Source organism: Bombus vancouverensis, chromosome 11, assembly GCF_051014615.1.
Source record: "Bombus vancouverensis nearcticus chromosome 11, iyBomVanc1_principal, whole genome shotgun sequence".
Lineage (NCBI taxonomy): Eukaryota > Metazoa > Arthropoda > Insecta > Hymenoptera > Apidae > Bombus > Bombus vancouverensis.
In genome coordinates, this window is record NC_134921.1 from 5,672,826 (window position 1) to 5,692,422 (window position 19,597).

At 35.5% G+C, this 19,597-nt stretch overlaps 1 protein-coding gene and 1 long non-coding RNA gene across 2 annotated transcripts in view; one reads left to right on the forward strand and one right to left on the reverse strand.

Annotated features, from left to right (window-relative positions):
* LOC143303306 (uncharacterized) overlaps positions 1–19,597 on the reverse strand; it is a 341,397-nt gene that overhangs the window by 306,276 nt on the left and 15,524 nt on the right. The gene's annotated exons all lie outside the window — the stretch shown is intronic.
* CenB1A (Centaurin beta 1A) lies at positions 69–7,113 on the forward strand. The gene is made up of 12 exons (XM_033338994.2): positions 69–276; positions 451–508; positions 831–889; positions 1,402–1,575; positions 1,690–2,334; positions 2,466–2,645; positions 2,729–2,835; positions 2,911–3,094; positions 3,192–4,074; positions 4,131–4,230; positions 4,313–4,433; positions 4,501–7,113. The coding sequence occupies exons 1-12, from the start codon at positions 224–226 to the stop codon at positions 4,667–4,669; spliced, it is 2,733 nt and encodes a 910-aa protein (XP_033194885.1). The 5' UTR covers positions 69–223; the 3' UTR covers positions 4,670–7,113.

The following is a 19,597-nucleotide window of genomic DNA, read 5'->3' on the forward strand; positions in this document are numbered from 1 at the left end:
ACTGACAAACACTGGCTCGTGCTTGGGATAACTTCAATGTGTTGTACTCTGTTTGACAGAAGAGAGGGGAATGTGTTGTTCTCCGCGAATGCGAACGGTTTATGTTAATAGTCTTTCCAAATGATCGTGCTGTTTGATGGGAAATAGTGAACGGAAAAATTTCAAGATTGCAGTTCGTCGGACGATACTGCGCTTGAAAATTCCTGGCAACGGATAGTACAAAATGAAGCCTTTAATCGAGTTCGAGGAATGTTTGCGAGACACGCCAAAGTTTCGGTGAGAATCACTTGAAAAATCTACGCTTCTATCTCTGTGTTTGCTTAGTGTGCTCTACTCTGTTGCACTCCATGCACGCGCAACTTCGAATAATATCACTTAATGCACCACATTGATAATGCGTTTGATTAATAAAAATAAGTATCTTGCGAATATTACTTTCTTATTTCGTAGATCCTGCATCGAGGAAGTAGAGGCAAACGTTGATCTACTCGAACAAAAATTAGACAAGGTATTCATAAATAATTTATAAAAAAAAGAGAAATGAGGTGAAAAAGATATGAAAGTTTTTTCTAGCCATATTATATTATTTATAGTAATGTAAAAAGGTTATGTTATTTCGTATTACTCCAAAATAAATTATTGATACTATAAATTACTAAGGGAATTTAAATGTAATAATTTTAACTGTCAATCTATTTTGACAGTAGTTTCCTGCATTGTCAATTACATTGTAGTAGACTATGTTACATAAGCAATCTCATAGCTATCAAAAGAATTATTGTGATAATCATCTATTTTCTGAGAAAAGCTAAAAATAAAAATCTTTACAGGTGTTAAAAAACTGTAGCCAGATGATTGACACTGGAAAACTTTTTGTAGGACAGCAAAGGTATGTTATGATTTGTAAATTATATGTAATTAATGAATTGGAGTTACATCATGGTTAATAGAATCTTATAACAGAGCCATAAATATTTGATTGGTTGTATAAAATATGTCATTAAGGAACTACTGATCGTTTCAAGTGAAATATATTCAATGATAAAATGGAAGAGGGTGATACCAAGCAATAGAGAAGAGTCAGGAAACATATGAATTACAGCTCTGTTGAGAATGACTCATACATATGGTAGCCAGTTTAACATATACAGTGATACAGATGAAACACTTGCTGCTCAGGGATTATGCACTTCCTATTGATCTTTTATATTATGTTCAAATAAAAATATTTTTTTGTAAAACAAACATTTTTTTATTATTTTAAATACTTTTTAATATAACAAATTACCCTTAATGTTGATATTTAATTTATGTGATGACTCTATTTCTATTTAGAATTTTTCTAATCTATTTATTTAAAAAGATATTAAAAAATTACTGTATGCATTGTTTTGTTTCCAGCCAATTTGCCAATAGCCTGTGGGAATTATCTCTTTACTTTACTGATGATTCAGAGATAATGGCCTTACTCAATAAACTAATTCATGCTTTACAAGAAATGAACAAGTTTCATACTATTTTATTAGATCAAGCATCTAGGACAGTAATTAAAGATCTTAACTCATTCATCAAAAGGTAATTTAACTAATTAATTACATAATCATATGTAATCTACATATTTATCTGTATACACATGTAACATTCTTAATATTCTTATTGTTCTTATATAACATTCTTATTATTTTTTAGTGACATTAAGAGGGTGAAAGAATCTCGCCATTACTTTGAAAAAATCTCTGCAGACTTAGATATAGCATTAAACCGAAATTCCCAAGTTCCAAAGTCCAGACCGGCAGAGTATGAAGAAACTTCAAATATTTTATCAGCTACGAGATCCTGTTTCCGGCATACAGCTTTGGATTATATTCATTCTTTAACGATGATACAAGCGCGTAAGCGACATGAAATATTGGGTACCCTACTTAATTATATGAATGCGTGTATTACTTATTACCATCAAGGTAGCGATCTAGCGCAAGATTTGGATCCATTTCTAAAAGATCTCGGGGAGAACTTAATTAAAATGAGGGCCGATTCCGTAAAACTCGAGAAAGAAATGGAAAATCGGCATATTTACGTTACGAATAGAGACTTAATACCTTCTCCAGTACCTAGTAATCCTAAGATGGAAGGCTACCTCTTTAAACGCACTAGTAATGCATTTAAAACGTGGAACAGAAGGTGGTTTTGTTTAAGAGACCATCAACTAGTATATAGAAAAAGGACTGGTGATAATGATTTCACTATTATGGAAGAAGATCTTCGTCTTTGCACTGTGAAACCAGTAGTTGACTGTGATAGAAGAAATTGTTTCGAAGTATTAAGTCCTACAAAGTGAGCAGTCATTAGTAATCATAATACAATTTGATATAGTGATAGATTATTTTATGGTTATACAGTCATGAATTTTCTATTTAGATGCTTTATTGAATTAAATAACTTTAAAGAATAAATTTAACTTATAGAAGTCACATATTACAAGCTGATAGCGAAGAAGCTTATTTAGCATGGGTAACTGCCATGCAGCAAGCGATTGGTGCTGCCATTCAAAGAGGTATGGGTGCTGGTACTATAGTTAGCATACGAGAATCACAGTCACAAAATGTTAGAGGATCGAACAGGCAACAGACAAAACCGAAATCAAGGTATATATCAAAAACTGTACTGAATAATTAATTCAATTTAAACCATATTTTTAAAATATCATAATTAATTTTGTTTTGTATAGAGTCTGGGAGCAAATCCTAAAAATTGCTGGAAATGATACTTGCTGTGATTGTGGTGGTGCTAATCCAAGATGGGCCAGTATCAATCTTGGAATTACACTTTGCATAGGTATAAATCACTTTTTCACGATAATGATAATTAAATTTTCTTCAAAACTTTCTTTCAACAATTCTTTCTTTTCAGAATGCTCTGGAGTGCATAGAAGTTTAGGGGTTCATTATAGTAAAGTTCGTTCTCTGACGTTAGATGACTGGGAACCAGAGATACTAAAAGTAATGGCAGAGCTTGGAAACACTGTAGTGAATAATGTTTATGAAGCTCTACCAATACCTTCTAATATTATTAGAGCTACTCCAAAATGCAATGGGTACGTAACACTAGTATAAAAAGCAATACTCACTCTTCTGCCAAAAGTAATAAATCTGATCAAAGTATATAGCTGAATGTTTGTTGTAAATTGACAGTAATATACGTGAAGCTTGGATAAGAGCGAAATATGTAGAGCGTAAATTCGTGAAGCCTTTAAGCAACATGATCTCGTCTGGGCAACACACGAGTCGCGATAAAATGCATTTTCGCAAATGGAGTGTCCGTAAATTGCGTCGTCGACCGCGGAGTTGCGACAAAATCGATAGCGCTAACCGCAACAAAACAACAACGTTATCATCCGTAAAAGAGGGTCATCATTCGACGAGCTCTGACGACAGCAAATATACATCGATCGAAAGTTTGAGTTCGGTCGATAAAGCGAAGAAAACCGAGAGAAATTCATTAAGCTCGGACGACAGCACGAATATGGATCTAAAGAATGATTCTACACTGTATGGGAAAATTTTAGCACGGCCACGTAGCGACATAAACGAAAGTAATCCTAAGGCTGTCGATAGCAATACGGAATCGAACATCGAGAACGAACTTCTTATTCCTGAAATCAAGGACAATACGATTGCCACGAGCAATTCGGAGAATAGCCTGTCGATAAAAAGCGAAGTGTCCTTAAGCACAGAGGTATCTGATGTGAAAGATACGTTTGAGAATAAAGATGCGGGAACGGAAAAACAGTGTAAAATAGAATCCGACGTGTTAATGTTCGGATGCGATTTACCAAAGCCAACGATCGATAATAGCTTAGAATTAAGTTCTGACCAAGATTCGACTGCCGGCGAAGATGAAGAGTTCACAGACGAGGAGGATATCGAGAATTTGCATCCTGAGATGCTTCTTTACAAAGCTGCTGCGGCACACAATCTTCCTGTGATGTGTGCAGCTTTGGCAGCTGGTGCTGATAAGTCATGGACGAATGTTAACGACAGAGGAAGAAACGCTCTGCATCAGGCAATTATAAGTGTAAGTATACAAATTGTTGTCTAAATTCTTTGATGATTTAATTTTGTCTAATACAGGGTTCTGTGATGTCTTGTGAATATCTGATTCTGAATGGAGCACGTATTAATTGTCAAGATGCTGATGGGAAAACACCACTGTACTTGGCTACAGAATTAGGTATATATCTTTTCCTGTTTGTAATAAATTCTATATTTTAAGAAGTTTACTATAAATTTGGTTATTTGTTTAAAATATCTAGGCCATACTGCCCAAGTATGTTTGTTATTAAAACATCGCGCCGATCAACACATCGAAGATGAAAGTGGTGTAAAGCCACTGTCAATAGCTGTAAAAGAAGCTAATGCGGACATTGTTACGTTGTAAGTGCGAAGTAAATTTATTTTATTAAGGAAATTTCATTGTAATTTCATTTTATGTATGTTTCAGATTGAGACTTGGTCTTCTAAACGAAGAGATGAAAGACTCGGAGATCGGAATCAGCGGCGATGAAACTTTCAACGACGTCGTTCGCGACTTCAGCCAGCTAGCTTGCTCTCATCCAGAACGACTGCAACGACGAAATGAAAGTAACAATCCGTCGCAACCGCCCGAATGAGGTTTAAGAACGTGCAAAGTTTATTTGCAAAATCTAAAAAGCAGGCTACAACGGAAGGAGAAGAAGGAGTGCGGTACATCGAAAATGTCGTCTTTCAGTTCCTTGCAGGGTAATAAAGTTGATTAATGAGTAATGAAGTAAGTACGAAGAACGTGATCCGAAGCTTTACGATATAAACAATCGAAAACGAGAAACAAAGACAACACCGTGGAAGTCGTACCTTTTAAACTTTGATCTCTGTGCGACAAAGGTTTATTGAAATTTATTAGCATTTTGTATTCCTATTAAAGAAAAAGAGAAAACAACACATAGCTAGAGAAGTATCACATGTACTGCGCGCGCGCGAGAGAGACAGAGAGAGAGAGAGAGAGAGAGAAGAAAGAAGAAAATATTATATTTTGCTTACACGGGAAATTTACGCTGTCCAGTGATAAAATATTAAGATGCCAATCTTTTTGTATACCTTCCCTCCTGGTTTCCTACCAAATATACAGAAAGAAATGTCGCGATAATAATTTGTGCGTGCGCTCTGTATATATTTTAAAGACGATCTTACAGATTTAAACAAATTTCACAACAGATATACCATATAGCATAAATGCAACCTGGAATTTGAAAAACTTTTACGAATACCTATGGCAAAGTGTAAATTGTATTACTAAGTAAATATTTATATATCGTTTATGTGATACGAAAGATACGTGACAAAGTAGTTTTAAATTCTACATTATGAAAAAGTTAATGGCCGACGCGTTTTCGATATGATATGGTCTAGCGGTGGAAGAACAATTTTATACATATATCTGTTTTTATATACTTAACACTACCAGCGATGTATGTGCGACTGGTACTAAGAAACTTATTCTTTCTTTTTCTTTTTTTTTTTTTAATTAAAAGTAGTGATTTCGATGCTATATAATTAGCATCGATTTAATTGTGACATTATAAATACATAGAATTATGTAGTTTATCTAATAGTTACATTTATAAAAAATTGTAAACTGCACCTATTAGATTACCAAAATAGAATAACAATAATTCTATATAGTTCCATATTATATATATATATATCGAATTTGTTGCCAAAAATTAATCATTTGTACATACAAACTTGTAGATCTGATCGCTATCTGATGTTAATTCTTGAACAAATGCTTTACTTGTGCAAATCCTCTAAAGTTAACACTCGAGAAACATTATTTAAAGAAACATATAAAAAGTATTTGCATTTATAACATGTTTATAACAGGTTCAATTTCATTCTGCTTGCTGCGTTTTATCCATTTAGGACGGTTGAATTAGTGTTCTTTGTTTGTGACTTGTACAACGAATAAGTTATGCTTCCTTTTGTGCATATTTTAATACTATATAACTAACTATGTTGAACAGTATTTATGAGAAATTTATAGAGTAATGCATGATTTTCAGTCTACTTGTACGTAATAGAAAAAAGAAATTTATATAAGAATTGAAAAAAAAGAAACAATACCAATCATTGTTGAATATTTTTTCATTGTTTAAGTAGAGAGGCTTTATTGATAGTTACGATTCAATGGTACAATGTTGTGATCATTGACATAGCTTTGTAAAACTTCTTTCGACGAGAGCTTTTATGAAAACGATGGGCGAATGATTTTCAGGTTTGATATATTTTTTTATTTGATATAGTATTACCATAGTTTCTTTTTCGAATCTGGTATTCGATTATTCGATATAAGAATCTTTTTTAATTAAGAAACAAGACTACAGTGGCGTAAGCATAATTCTAACGAAATGAGATACTCATCGTTGCACAAGCGAATAGCAGCAACAAAACTCTTCTATAATCTATTTTTTAATCTACGATATACTAGTATTTTATTACTTGTTGTTTTTACAACGCAAAGTAATTTTAAGAAAAAAAAAAAGAAATCTTTCGATTTCGTGACTGTGCGTTTTTCTACGCTTTGTTACGAATGATTTTTTATTACTCGAATTTTCATATATTATAAAAATTCTTTTCGTATGAAAAAATTAATTCTAGTACTTGTACTTTGTACTTAGTTCTTTTTTTTACCCGTTTTATACGTACAATTGACAGAAAGGAAGGACGTTTAAACTAAAGGAAAATAACGATATTACAAATTGTTTCCATTACGAATAAAAAACGTCTTCCAAGATGACAATTTCTTTTCTAGAAATCTAATATCATTAATCGTATAATTTCTTAATTGTAGAATCTTCTATTTGTTGAAACGTTGTCGATTATTGTAGAATCGTCACCAGTTACTGCCTAATTGCGAAACGTTGTTACAATAATTCCGCGGTACATACGTCTATAGGCAAGTTAAACAAACAGTATGGTTTCTCTGCTGCGCGACATTGTAATAAAATTGTAAACAGTCTAATTCATGTATCATACTTATACACAAACTTTACGTCATAAAGCAGTGATTATGCAAGTATACGTATTCTTTTTAATAATCCTTATCCTCGTAACTTGACGTTACAAATATTACGCAAATCGAGAAAGAAAGCAGGAGAAAGGAGAAAAGATGTTTAGAAAAAATCTATATCTTTCACGAACGCGCGTTGCAATTAAGCACAATCTTTCAATTCTTTCCGTTATTTTATCAAATTTTGTGTGAATAGAAGGAACTTACGCAACGCTTTATTTGTTGTGAAAACGATCGAAATTACGGCGCAATTTATGAACCGTAGATTGATAAATCTCCCATTAAACGAAAGAAACGCTTATGCATCGTGTACGCATAATTTACGCGTTGCTCTCTTGCCAAGTTGCGTAAATTAATCCAAACGGGTCAATACCCTATCGCTGTATAGTTATCACTGTGTGTTCACACACATTCGTCCACGAATGCCCAAACTAATTTATCACCAATTTTTCTATCTTACATGTGAATGCTCCACTTTTCGTTGCTAGCATTTGTGTATTTACGTATTCCGTAAAGATAAAACGTACAAAATACGTCATCGCGTGAAGCGTTTCTTTAAATACCAAAATCTCAATAAACAGATCGTTCATCGAAAACGTAATTATCCATTAATTATCTCTATCCGTCAAAAATTAATTATGTAGCTATTAAAAATGCTGATTTCTAATTTGTCAAGATTGCCACTGAAATTATACGTAGATAATTACTAAGAAGGAAAATTTCTACTGTAATCTTCAGTTTTTTCGAATAATCGAAACTGGTTAGGCAATTTGTTGCAAATTAATTGGAAAAAATGTATTCAGCATAGAAAGTGGAAACTATGGTCAGCCATCGCAGTTGCACAGTGATCTTCTGCCTATTCATTGGCTTGAAAATATGAAAACATCTCGGCCGTTGTCGATCACCAACCGTGGATTGGCTCGAGGATGATAGCAATGATAAGAAGAAACGTAGTCTCATTGGTAGAACGTGCCCTTCTCGTTGACTGATAAAGCACGTTGTTTGTCAATGTATCAATCGCACGCATTGGGACAAGTATGCAATCTCTTCACGCCATTGATCCACTGTGTTCACGCATTTCTTTCATTCTCTCCCTTTTGCTCACTACCGAGCCTCACGACGAGAACGTGATAATTTACGCTTCATAAAATTCAACTTTTTAAATATACGATAAAAAAAAATTGCTACGTATGTGAAAGAAATGACGGATAGAAAATTCCAGTTCTAATGGAAGAAAACGCATAAAGTGAAAATCGCATACGATGCACAAAGATAAGTCCAATTAAAAGATGAAAATATCAAAGTGTTGATTTCTAATAAAGAAAGATAGAGGATAGAGTGTTTGTAAGGGAATCCGCGATCCGATTCTCGCTCGAAGAGCATGATAATGATGCACGATTCTATCCATCTGTAACTATGGCGGCAGGCAGTCTACGATGCCTAGAAGAGCTCCTATTTCGAACGATTGCGGCCTCGAGAGTTTGCATATGTCATTCCACGCTTAGCCAGCACCACTAATTCTACTGACAGATACGAACAAGCGGCCGGCCCGATCATTAATTTAGCACGGCCACTTTCACGATCCGTTCTTTGAAGAAAACCAACGTCACCGGAATTACAAATTAGCCCTGAACGACCCAGCAACCTTCAAGGCTCCGCGAGACGAGCCGCGAAATGACTTACTCCGATCGTGGACTTCCAAGAAGGCAACCCAAAGAAGAAATTGATTGCACGGTAAAAATGAACCCACTTACTAACTTGCACGTTCGCTCTTGGAACAATAGTTCTAAGGTTAGCCGAGAGAATATATATTTATACGTTTCTTTTCACACACAGTCTAGGGGAAAATTACAGAGAAAAAGAGAGAGAGAGAGAAAAAGGGAAGAATGGAAAGGGAATTTGCATTGATAACCAAGGGGTTCCTTTCGAATTGTTAAACAGCGAACCGGCAAAACTAACCGATACGATGCATCCATCGGTGTAATTTATTTTTTACGACACCATGAAAGAAAGTATGAATTATAGCATTGATAAGGCCGCGGGCCTCTTTTGGTTTGAAGCCGTGTCATAAATCAAGCCTCCTGCAAAAAGTTTCAGCACGACTACAATTGAGATTGGCCATGGGCCACGAACGAACTTTTTTCTTCTTTTTATTTCCCTGTCGGCTTTATGCTTACTAGCTTCGCGTCGAAATCAACAATAAAAACCGAACCAACGAACTTAATCATGCACAGAAGAGAATCGCTAGCAAGGCGTAGCTATTTAGTTATACATAATACACGTTAAACGATTGTTACGCGAATCTTTTGCTTTTGCATATCATTTCACTTAATTTGCCTGTGGTTTCTTCCGCTAGTTTACTTCCGAATACTTCTTAATCCTTTTTGAAATATTTTTGATATACAACAGAATTAACGACTTTTGACACTTTTTAGAAACGAAAGTTATGTTTCAAAAATGGATTTTTATTTATACACAATAGAAAAAATTGTTTATTAGTAGAATTAGTGGAACTAAATAACAATTTATATATTATCAACATCCTTAATATTTATGCAATGCAAAGGGTTAATATTAAAAGGGAATAAATAATAGTAGGTTTTCTTAAAAAATTTCTCAATATCTGTATTTGGCAAAAAGTAATTAATGTTTTATTCAACCCTTATTTCACTCGAAAGTTTTTTAAGTTTGAGTCTCTACTAATTATTTAACGCTTTTACCTCCAAATTTACCAGAATTGTAATTTCCTTTTATAAAACGTCTATTCTAACGAGTTCCATCGTGTTAATTTCAAACTCTTATAAAAATCTTATCTTACTTACGAGACTATCTAATGGTAGAGAAAAATTCTTCGGATCTTTGGAATGATAAATCCTCTAATTATTCCAGCGTAGAAGACTTTGCCCAGTCTGATCAAAAGGATCAACGATCAATCTCGAGTTATAGCGGCAACATTCTTTTCATCTAGCGATTTTTCACCGAAGGAAAAAGACCTCGATGTGGGCGTCGAAATATATTTATGTATGTGGACATTTCTTGCGTTCTCGATATAACGCGAAGTGCGTAGATTCTCCGCCGAATGGAACTGGCTGCGTAGAAGATTAGAATGAACCGTAAAGTCCGACGTCTGGTCGATCGACGAAATTAGTATCGCTTACTCACCCTACTAATCACACACTGTCTGGCTGGCTTACGAAATTCTGGGTTCCTCGTACTCGACACCGGTCGCGACAAAACAACTCTGTTTCCCTATGCTCCTTTCGTCGGCTCTCTCTTCGATCCATACCTTCAGTATCCAGAGAAAAGCAAGTTTTTCGATCGATCCTTACGTCCAAGTGAAAAAATAGATTTAATTAGTGAGAAACAATAGTCTTTTTTTGACAAATACCTTTTACACAAAGATCTCTTCTACATTTGTGTGTACAAGTTTGTACATTGTAAATTATAACTTTCAAAGATTCTCTTGTACGATAGTAACAATGTTGATAATAAAAAAGAAAAGTTTGCAAGTAAATTTTACAAATTGAAGGTCAATTGGTTTGTTGTAATAAATCTTTATGTTTGCAATAATTCAGACAAGTAGTTTAGAAAAAAGAATTTTTCTTTTTTACTTAATCCATTCAGGACCAATATCGCATTAACGCAACATTTTGTTTGAAACTTTCTTTTCACTCAATTTACGTTATTAAATTATATTTTTTACTATCGCTTACGAAGGAAAATTTCAAGGATTCGATTATATTCCTTTTTATCGCAATTTTTTTCCTGTACAAATCCTACAATTTTATGAAATCTGAAGATACCGAAGAAATTCTCTTTGAATCATGAACATTTTCTTTACGTTCCCAATTTGTACGGCGATCTTCTGAAAAGTATCTACTATTTTTAATATATTTTTCTATTTAGGGAAAATGTGCTAACTACTTCATACTTTTCTATATCATTTCACACCTTAGCCCTTAATTTGGATCATGAAAGAGGTTTATGTTGAACTATCGACGGTCAACGAGGCGCGATACGTCTGAAGTAGGAAAGATGACTTACGATGGAAAAGAGGAAAGGTGGAACAACGGCAGAGGGAAACACGTTCGATGTTTCGCCACTTATAAATTCAATTCTCGTTAGAAGAGGCCGCGAAAGAGAAAACCGGGAGGAGAAAGGGAAGAAGCGAACAGATTTATAACATCCAGAATCCCCAGACGCAACCGTCTTATGAAACTATTTTTAGGTGTTTTTAGGGCCTCTCGAATTTAGGCCAGGTTTCTCAGAAATCGGGGGAACGAACGTGCGACAATGATAACGATACACACCTACGCCGATGACCGCGTTCGATCCACCTGTGATTTAATGAAAAATCATCTCCTTCGAATTTTCTTACATGCGAACGCATACCGTTTTGTTACACTCGCGTTTAAAAATACGAGAACACTTGCTTGATTACGACAAATGTTTGTAAAAAATTATGAAAAATTCCATCGAAAGCGAGTAATAAATTTATGAAGGTTAATAACATATTATAATTCAGAGATTTCAAAGATGTACATAATTTGATTATTTATTCTGTAGAAAATTTGGAAGCGATGGGTGATTTAATACTGGCAATTTATATATTTCAAACACGATTGAAAATGGCAAATGTCATCCTACTTTTGAACAAGGGTGCACACTGTGTGTATACACATCGATCATTTTGATATTTTCGACATTATTTTCGACGCGGTTTTCATTTTTGCTTATCTTAAATTATGGTGACCTGTTGAATACGGAGACTTATAATATAAAAAGGAAAGGAAAGGTACGATCAGGTGGAGAAGAGATCGTCGGAATTCGCGATTCACGCTCGCGATTCGCATTATCGTTGCTAGAGGCAGATTCGATCTAGCAATTTCGCGCTGCCGAGCCGTTAACCCAATAGCGATCGATTGATCCTTGTTAAAGTCATTCGCTGTGATCTCCGCATAGCGAACATTCCACGTGTGAACATCTGTTGCCAATCTGTTCGATCGGACGTCACACGTTTAATGTGAATTCGTTCGTCACCAATTTATTAGAAAGAAATTAGTTTACGAAACAAGAGACGCGATTTAATAACACGAAGATCGCGTCGATGATCTGAACTTTTCGCCGTTTTCTTTAACATTGCTCGATTTATTACACGCTGTATTCTTTTGCATGAAAAGAAGATTTTATCAAGTTGCTACAATTGTAATTGGTCTATCGTCGTTATCAAGCATGCTAATGGAGAAGAAATTTGTTATAAATCACGCGTGTTCAATGTTAACAAAGTATTGTATATAATAAATTAATCATCGTAAATAATAAATTTTTTAATGCATAAACTACTTAAAAAAAATTGAGGTACTGTAATAGTTCCACTGCAAGGATTTTTAAATTTTAGAACAGATAATTCTCATAAACCTATAATAACGAAACTAGTTAAAAGAATGCATCGAATTATCTGGAAATGATGCTTAATATATATACCAATCTAATACATGATTTATCGGAGCTTTTACAATCGAATGGATGCCTCCACGATGATAATGATGAAATTTCTCAAAGGTATAAAAAATCTATCTAACTTCCTCGTGCTATCGCGATGGTGATTAAACTCACGCGAGGTGATTAAACCAAGGCGATTTAAAGAGAAATCACACACCTGACGCATAGTTAGCCTTTAAAGTACATACACACGCTGGTAGTAGAACGCAGCGGGAATTCGACGTAGTAAATTGCCCTCTTTTAACGGTAAAATGCGTCTTTAATTCATGTATCAAGACTCGTGCGTACGTGCGTGCGCGCGTACACCTGTAGCTGTGTTGTTACGTCATTTTCTTCAGGATATATGAAAATCGATCTGATTAACATCAGACTGATGGATCATCGCGTGCACCTGTACTGCGGTTTCGCTCCAATTTCCAACGATCAATCGATACGTAGTACATTGGTGTACTGCGCGTTTACAACCGCAATTTGGTTGATACGAAGCAACCAGCGTGGGAAATCGCGGTGATGCTTTCTAGAACGATTTATTGCGCTGCTACCGATTCCAGCAATCTTCATCAATTTGTTAACCCTTCGCATTCCTTTACTTTTCCTCAGATCCATTTCTTTCACGCGTTACCCATATGTACATCATTGTACATCTATTTTCGTAATAGATAGGTATTCACGGAATAAAAACTGTGGATAAGTTTTAGAAAGACAGCTATAAAATTTATTTTTTCACAATTTTCATCCGGAGATAAATAGCATGGAATTAATTTGAAAAGTATTCTTCGTAATCGATCATTTGTAATTTTACTATACCGCCAGTAAAGGATTAGAAATAATATTTCGCCATTCGATATGAAAGTAGTGAGAAAATAAATCATAAATATGAAACAGTGGCAATACGAGAATTATTCTTTTATGTTTTATATTATTTACATTTAAAGCAAAATTTGTATTTATTTTCTATTCCATAATTATTACTGCTGTGATTCAGAGATGCTCTTGGGTTATAATACTAATCCAAGGGAATTAAATACGTCCATTAAAGAATTCGCTGACATCGACGATCTGATCGATAACCAAAACTTAAGATCAAAGGTGCATCACTGGAGTTCGCTGAACTTGTCCAATCGGGCGATAACGGGATCCGCGAAATTATCAATTATAATTCCATTAGCACGGGATCATAGTGTGATAAAAGGCGACTTACGGGCAAGCAAATAGGTCAATATTGCGATGAACTGCACGATTTCTGACCTAGACAATGTGTTAAGAATATTCTGCATCGTTGACGCGAAATTAGATTACACGCTTCCAACGAAGTCAATAACAAACTGTACATGACACACTTGTGGCCGTTCATAATTACACACGGCATAGTGCATTTGTGTGTACGAGTGGCGTGTATAAAAGTCGTAGAAGATGCGACGAATTCGTGGAAAGAGTCGATATCCGTGACGATACATACCCCTGTATCCATGTATCCAGCCAGCGAGAAAAATAAAATGATAATTCGATATTATTCGTAGCCTATTAATGGCGGACAATTGATTCGATCGTCACGATGTTTTCGGTTTCTTATGCGCAGCCACGTATCCGAAGTACACGTATCATCAGTGTGATAAACGAGTTCCTCGCTCGTTCAGTCGATTAACGTTTAATTGAAATCACGTAATGCTAAGCATAATCGTTACATCAATGTATCGATCGATTAAAGGGTGAAAGGAAAAATTGTAGCTGCCAGGGTCGAACAGGATGAACTATAAAAAATAAAACGATTCTAAGTTACTCAGAAAAGACGAATGAAGATGTAATTCTCGATCGTGGGTCGGTACCATTAGCGTCATGTGAAATACGAAGTTTCCGCTAGATCAATAATATTTACATGTTAACAGCCACTGACGTAATATTTTCGTAGTTAGGATGTGGCAAGATAGATCGGTTATCAATATCACGTTGTGCGTCTGTAGGGAAAAGAAAATTTCTTGAGAGAGGATGATACGTATTTGAAAACAAACTCTTCGTATTCCTCGTTGTCTTAATTTCAGAAATTCTATTCTAAAATTTTCCATCGGGACATTGAATCGAGTTGGAAATTGAGTTACTCCACGAAGAATATAATTATTACTAGACTGCGGATGTCGATAGAAATTTATATTTTCACGAACGTAATTAAACAAATGAAACCTACTTAGGGATCTGTTTTCTGCGCTAAATATCATAAGAAGTATTTTATAATTTAGATATTCTGTGTAATTCTGTACTATTCTGTGCAACTATTCTGTATTATTTGTAAACCAAGGCAATGGAATTTTATTCAAAATAGACAGAATCCATTATCAATGAACGGAAAAAAAATAAATTATTTCTGTATTTCTGCATACAGATAACGAGGTACAGCGAGAATTTTTGTTCAAAGAATGTTTTCGATTACGAAATTATTTTATCACGGAACGATAATGTGCGACCCATTATTTCTTTCCACAGTAAGAAAGATCGTAAAGTTGGACTAAACTGCACATTGCGAACACAGGTTGCATCAGCCACGCGACATTCCCGGTGTCCGACACAGCTGGCCGTTCCTAGCGCCTTGCCTAGTTCCATCGAAAGCCTGTCCAATTGTGCGATTCGAAAAGACCGGATACCGAACTGTCGCCGACTATCGCGAACCATGTTGACTTCGAAACCCGGAGACTAGTATTTCAGAACCTCCTCCAAGCGACTGCTTCATTGCTTTTCGTTTCACATGCCGATAATTTAGCCGCGTTGCTGGCCAGACGTACGAGCTTCCTCGATTCAGAACAACTGCTCTCCTACCATCGAAATAATTCGTAGTAATTGCGTTTCATTCATCGTTACGTTGTCGGAGACTATTTCCAGTCATTGTTTGCTCGAACGACAGACTGCTTTGACCTAACAAATTCCTTTCATTTTTAGCCATTTCATGTTAGACACGCTCGATCTTGTCACATACCAAATCGATCAATCTCCGCTTTCTATTTATTTCTTAATTTCGTTATTTAAGTGCACGATTAATATCCAATTTTGAAGAAATAAACGACTTACTTTCGTAAGTTCATTCGTCGCAATAAAATGGCACAAATAATGGTAAATACCACAGTGAATCTAATTTCTTTTCACGGAGTCGATCAGGATAGTTTCTAAACTGCTCGTCTAATTATAAAGTAACGTTGCAATGAAACAATCAACAAAAATGTACTTTTCGAGTCTTCGTTTTTTCTATTATTTCGCTGGAAAACTCTATACCTATAGCTATTTATTCGCGAATTGAAAATTTTGCTTATGTGTTTGGAAAGACGTTTGAATCGCGACGAATACGAAATTACAAAATCTGACAATTTCGACAGGTGGTGCTGAAAGTATGTACGAGTTTCTATCGTAGCTCGAGCGTTCCCCATGGTGCGAGGATTTGAAGTTTCAAAGTCGTTACTTTAGGCAGATATACTACGTAAAATGAGAAGGCAAACCGTTGCAATCTGATCGAACGACTGACAGACATTCGTCACGTGTGAAGAACGGTGGTCGTTTTTTATTTAATTATAGCTTCCAAAAAAGCGGGTGGTCTTTATAACAATGCTCGTGGCGGCTGGCTGGCAGGCGATTTGTGCGTCTAGACGAGTCCCCGTGTTCTCGGGGCTGTCTCTTCTGCTGTGTGTTGATTCAGCGTAACCGATTTAGCCTAACCTACGTGATGGACACACTTATACCGTCTTCTCGCCCGCCGATACGCATAAATTTCACGGACAGACGAAACAACCCCGACGACGAGATGAGAACTCACGCCGCGCGTCTACACACGGCAAAGGACATGGATCGGAGAATCGGTGAACGAGCTGATGCCATCGTGCAAGTCATATCGTAGCGATTCGACGATTTTAAAGGTAACGTACGAAGACCACAATTTGATGTCACTTGGTTACCAAGAGGAAATAGTTTTATATATTGTACATAGTTATGATAGGGGATACAACCTGTTAGATCCAAAGATATGCATAAAGTGCAAAGAGTATCTGCATATCGTTGCGTTTATTATAACATTTATATATTAATTAATTAAGATCCAGTACTTTTATACGAATATGAAAATTTAGTAATATGAAAATGAAATCCGTAACGTGGTAAGAAACTATTTTTCTGTCCACTGTACGAGTGTTTCGAAAACTAAACCAATCATCTTGACTTTCTGCAAATTTTATAACTTTTTATTATCTTCTTATGATGATAGATCATTTCCATGAATCTATTCGTTGTAGACGTACCACGTGTATAATAATGAATTCTAAAAACAACATTAAAAAATAATACTTGTAACATTATCTTTTTCCCGTATTTCTTAATTTATGGAGTTAATCGGTGTGATTCTTAAATAAGTTTAAGTATGCTTCTTAAATATAGATACTAAATCAACAAACGATATCGAGGGCACAAGAGATATGACAATCGACATATTCAAAATGCTTAAGACAAGTGGCAAAGACACTTTTTACACATGCTTAGGACATGCTTGATAAAAAACATGACTTTTTAAGTTCGTCCATGTGGCCGTCACGCTATCTTGTCTGTTTCATGTACAATGAGTTTTTATGTGAATCTATCAGAAGAGATTATGTAATAGGAATTCATAGATTTTTTTCCAACGTCTATGACTTCTCGTTCAAACAATAAGAGTTCACGTTCGGATAAATGAATTTAGAATAAACGATACACGATTGAAATGAAAAATGAAGTAGATGATAAATGTTAATAATAAATGGCGATGCATCTAGTCAGATACAAACGTTAGTTTTGTTTCAAGAAATAAACTTTAGATAAACAGGATTCTACTTATGAAGAAAAAGAAGAATAAAAAGAAGTTAGGTTTAATATTAGATTTAAGGACATTTATCATCATGGCAAATTGAAATTCGAAAGAAGAGCGATAAGAAGAATGCGAATGGAAGAGTCACGGACAATTCTGCTGGTTGTGTTTCCATTTCGCTTTAATGTCGAATTATAATCGCATTTGTCAAGAAATTGATGGTTGGTAAGTGGTCCACGTGGCATACAACGTGTTAATGATTTGCCGGAACACCGCGTTTAAAATTACGCGCAACTAGATGCAACCTCATCAAATGGACTAAGTTCCAATTTCACTCTAAATCGCAGAATGGTAACAATCGATATGATACATGCACGTCGAGAACGTAATTTTAACGTCAGGATCCTGTTGCGCAATATTATTACTGAAATTTTACAAGTGACAACGTATTAGCGCTAGTAAATTCATAGAAGCGATAACTTTGGTAATAGAACAAATGATAGCCTTGTTATCCTACCTGCCTTAGAATTACAACCGGTAACTTGTTGATTTACTAATGTTATTAATTTAACTAAATCGTCCAACTTACCACATAAATAATAATAAATCTATAACTGCAACGAGATTAGCGATAAATCGAGCGATAATAAATCCTACAAATAACTTTTACCAACCACGACTTATCCTATTATCTTATTTACCGTAAAATAATAAGATTGTGGAAAAAAAAGTCTATAATCTATAACCCGCAACTTGTCGATTCACTGATATATTATTACCGTATGACTATCGTAAATTAGCATGCGCAAAGTATCAGACTGTAGGAAAAATAACAGAGTAAAAGTAAAAACCGATCGAGGAAAGAAACTTATAATGAACAGGCAAATAAGATAAGATGAGAATCGGCAAGAGGAAAAAGAAGGTGTTGCGAGAATGAAACTGGCGCCACGACGGACGCTCGCCCCGGCCATTCGCGACGAGGATTCGAGAAAAAGTCCGCGGATACGATCGTATTATTTCCAGCGGCGGGAGATCGTTTATAAAAAAAGGAGCAGCAACAAGCTCGAAAAGAAAACGAGAATCTTATGGCGCCGCGACAACTCACGTCGACAGCTTTAAGATTCGCTGCTGGTGGGTCGAAAAGGTATCGTCTCTCTGTTGCCGATATCATTCGTGAGGAGAGAGAAACTTGTCGTCGTCTTGGTCGTGGACGTCGTCGGCGACGTCCATCCGGCTCATCTTTAAACTTCGTTTTCACTCACTGAGGCGCCGGCGTCTTCGTCGTCTGGCTAGGTAAATATGCGTAAATTCGCCCGCGATTACGCACCGGATCCGACCACCATCAAAAACGTCTTTTGACCTTTTAATATGTCGCTGCCGCGTGCGTACTCGCGAAATATACAGAGTGGGATATAATTCACGATACGAGAATGGGGCAAGAGAGATTCTATGGCTGGAAATGAGATGAAAATCAAGAATAACAAGATCTAGTTGAAAGCTACGTTTTTGAGAGAAATTTATTTGGAAATTAGTTGTTTAGGACGTGCAGTTGATTGATAACTGTTGTTACGGATTCGTTGCGGCTCGTTACTGCGACTAGTTTCGTATGCTGTAAAACGTCAGCATAGGGAAGTATCAACTATTAATTTGTTCTTAAAGTTTAGGAGTTGCTTATAATTTTAGATAACTTAGCTTTGCTTTTTATGTTCGTTGTATTTGTTTCTAGACTTTAAGTTGCAACTATCAAACTCGTAAAAATTAAACGCGTTTCGAATTTCTTGTTTCTACGATTACTAGATATACTTTGGTCAGACTTAACAGGTACTGATTTTTATAGAGCTTTCCATGGGTGTATTCCTCATACTATCTTAGCTATAAATAAGTACATGTATATTGTACATTTCTATAGGTATGCATCAATAAATAATTCTGAGATTAGAAAGGCTAGAATATTTGTAAGAAATTGCTCCCTGACATTACACCGTGAAATTACAGCGTGCACGAAAAGTCACAATGACGATCTTGTATATTGCTGATATTTACGCATTTATGGGAAATTTAGACGCGCAAAAAGTATATAGAACGTACAATGTCTTCATGAAGATATGAATTTGCATTTCAATCTGCGAAATACCAGTCATTAGTCAGATTCGCGCCTACTTACCCCATTGACTTTCGAAT

Excerpts from the sequence above, each read along its gene's own strand:
- CenB1A (XM_033338994.2), top strand. The coding sequence starts at position 224 with ATGAAGCCTTTAATCGAGTTCGAGGAATGTTTGCGAGACACGCCAAAG. Across the intron at positions 1,576-1,689 it reads CTTAACTCATTCATCAAAAG|TGACATTAAGAGGGTGAAAG; the intron begins GTAATTTAACTA and ends ATTATTTTTTAG. Across the intron at positions 2,836-2,910 it reads TGGAATTACACTTTGCATAG|AATGCTCTGGAGTGCATAGA; the intron begins GTATAAATCACT and ends CTTTCTTTTCAG.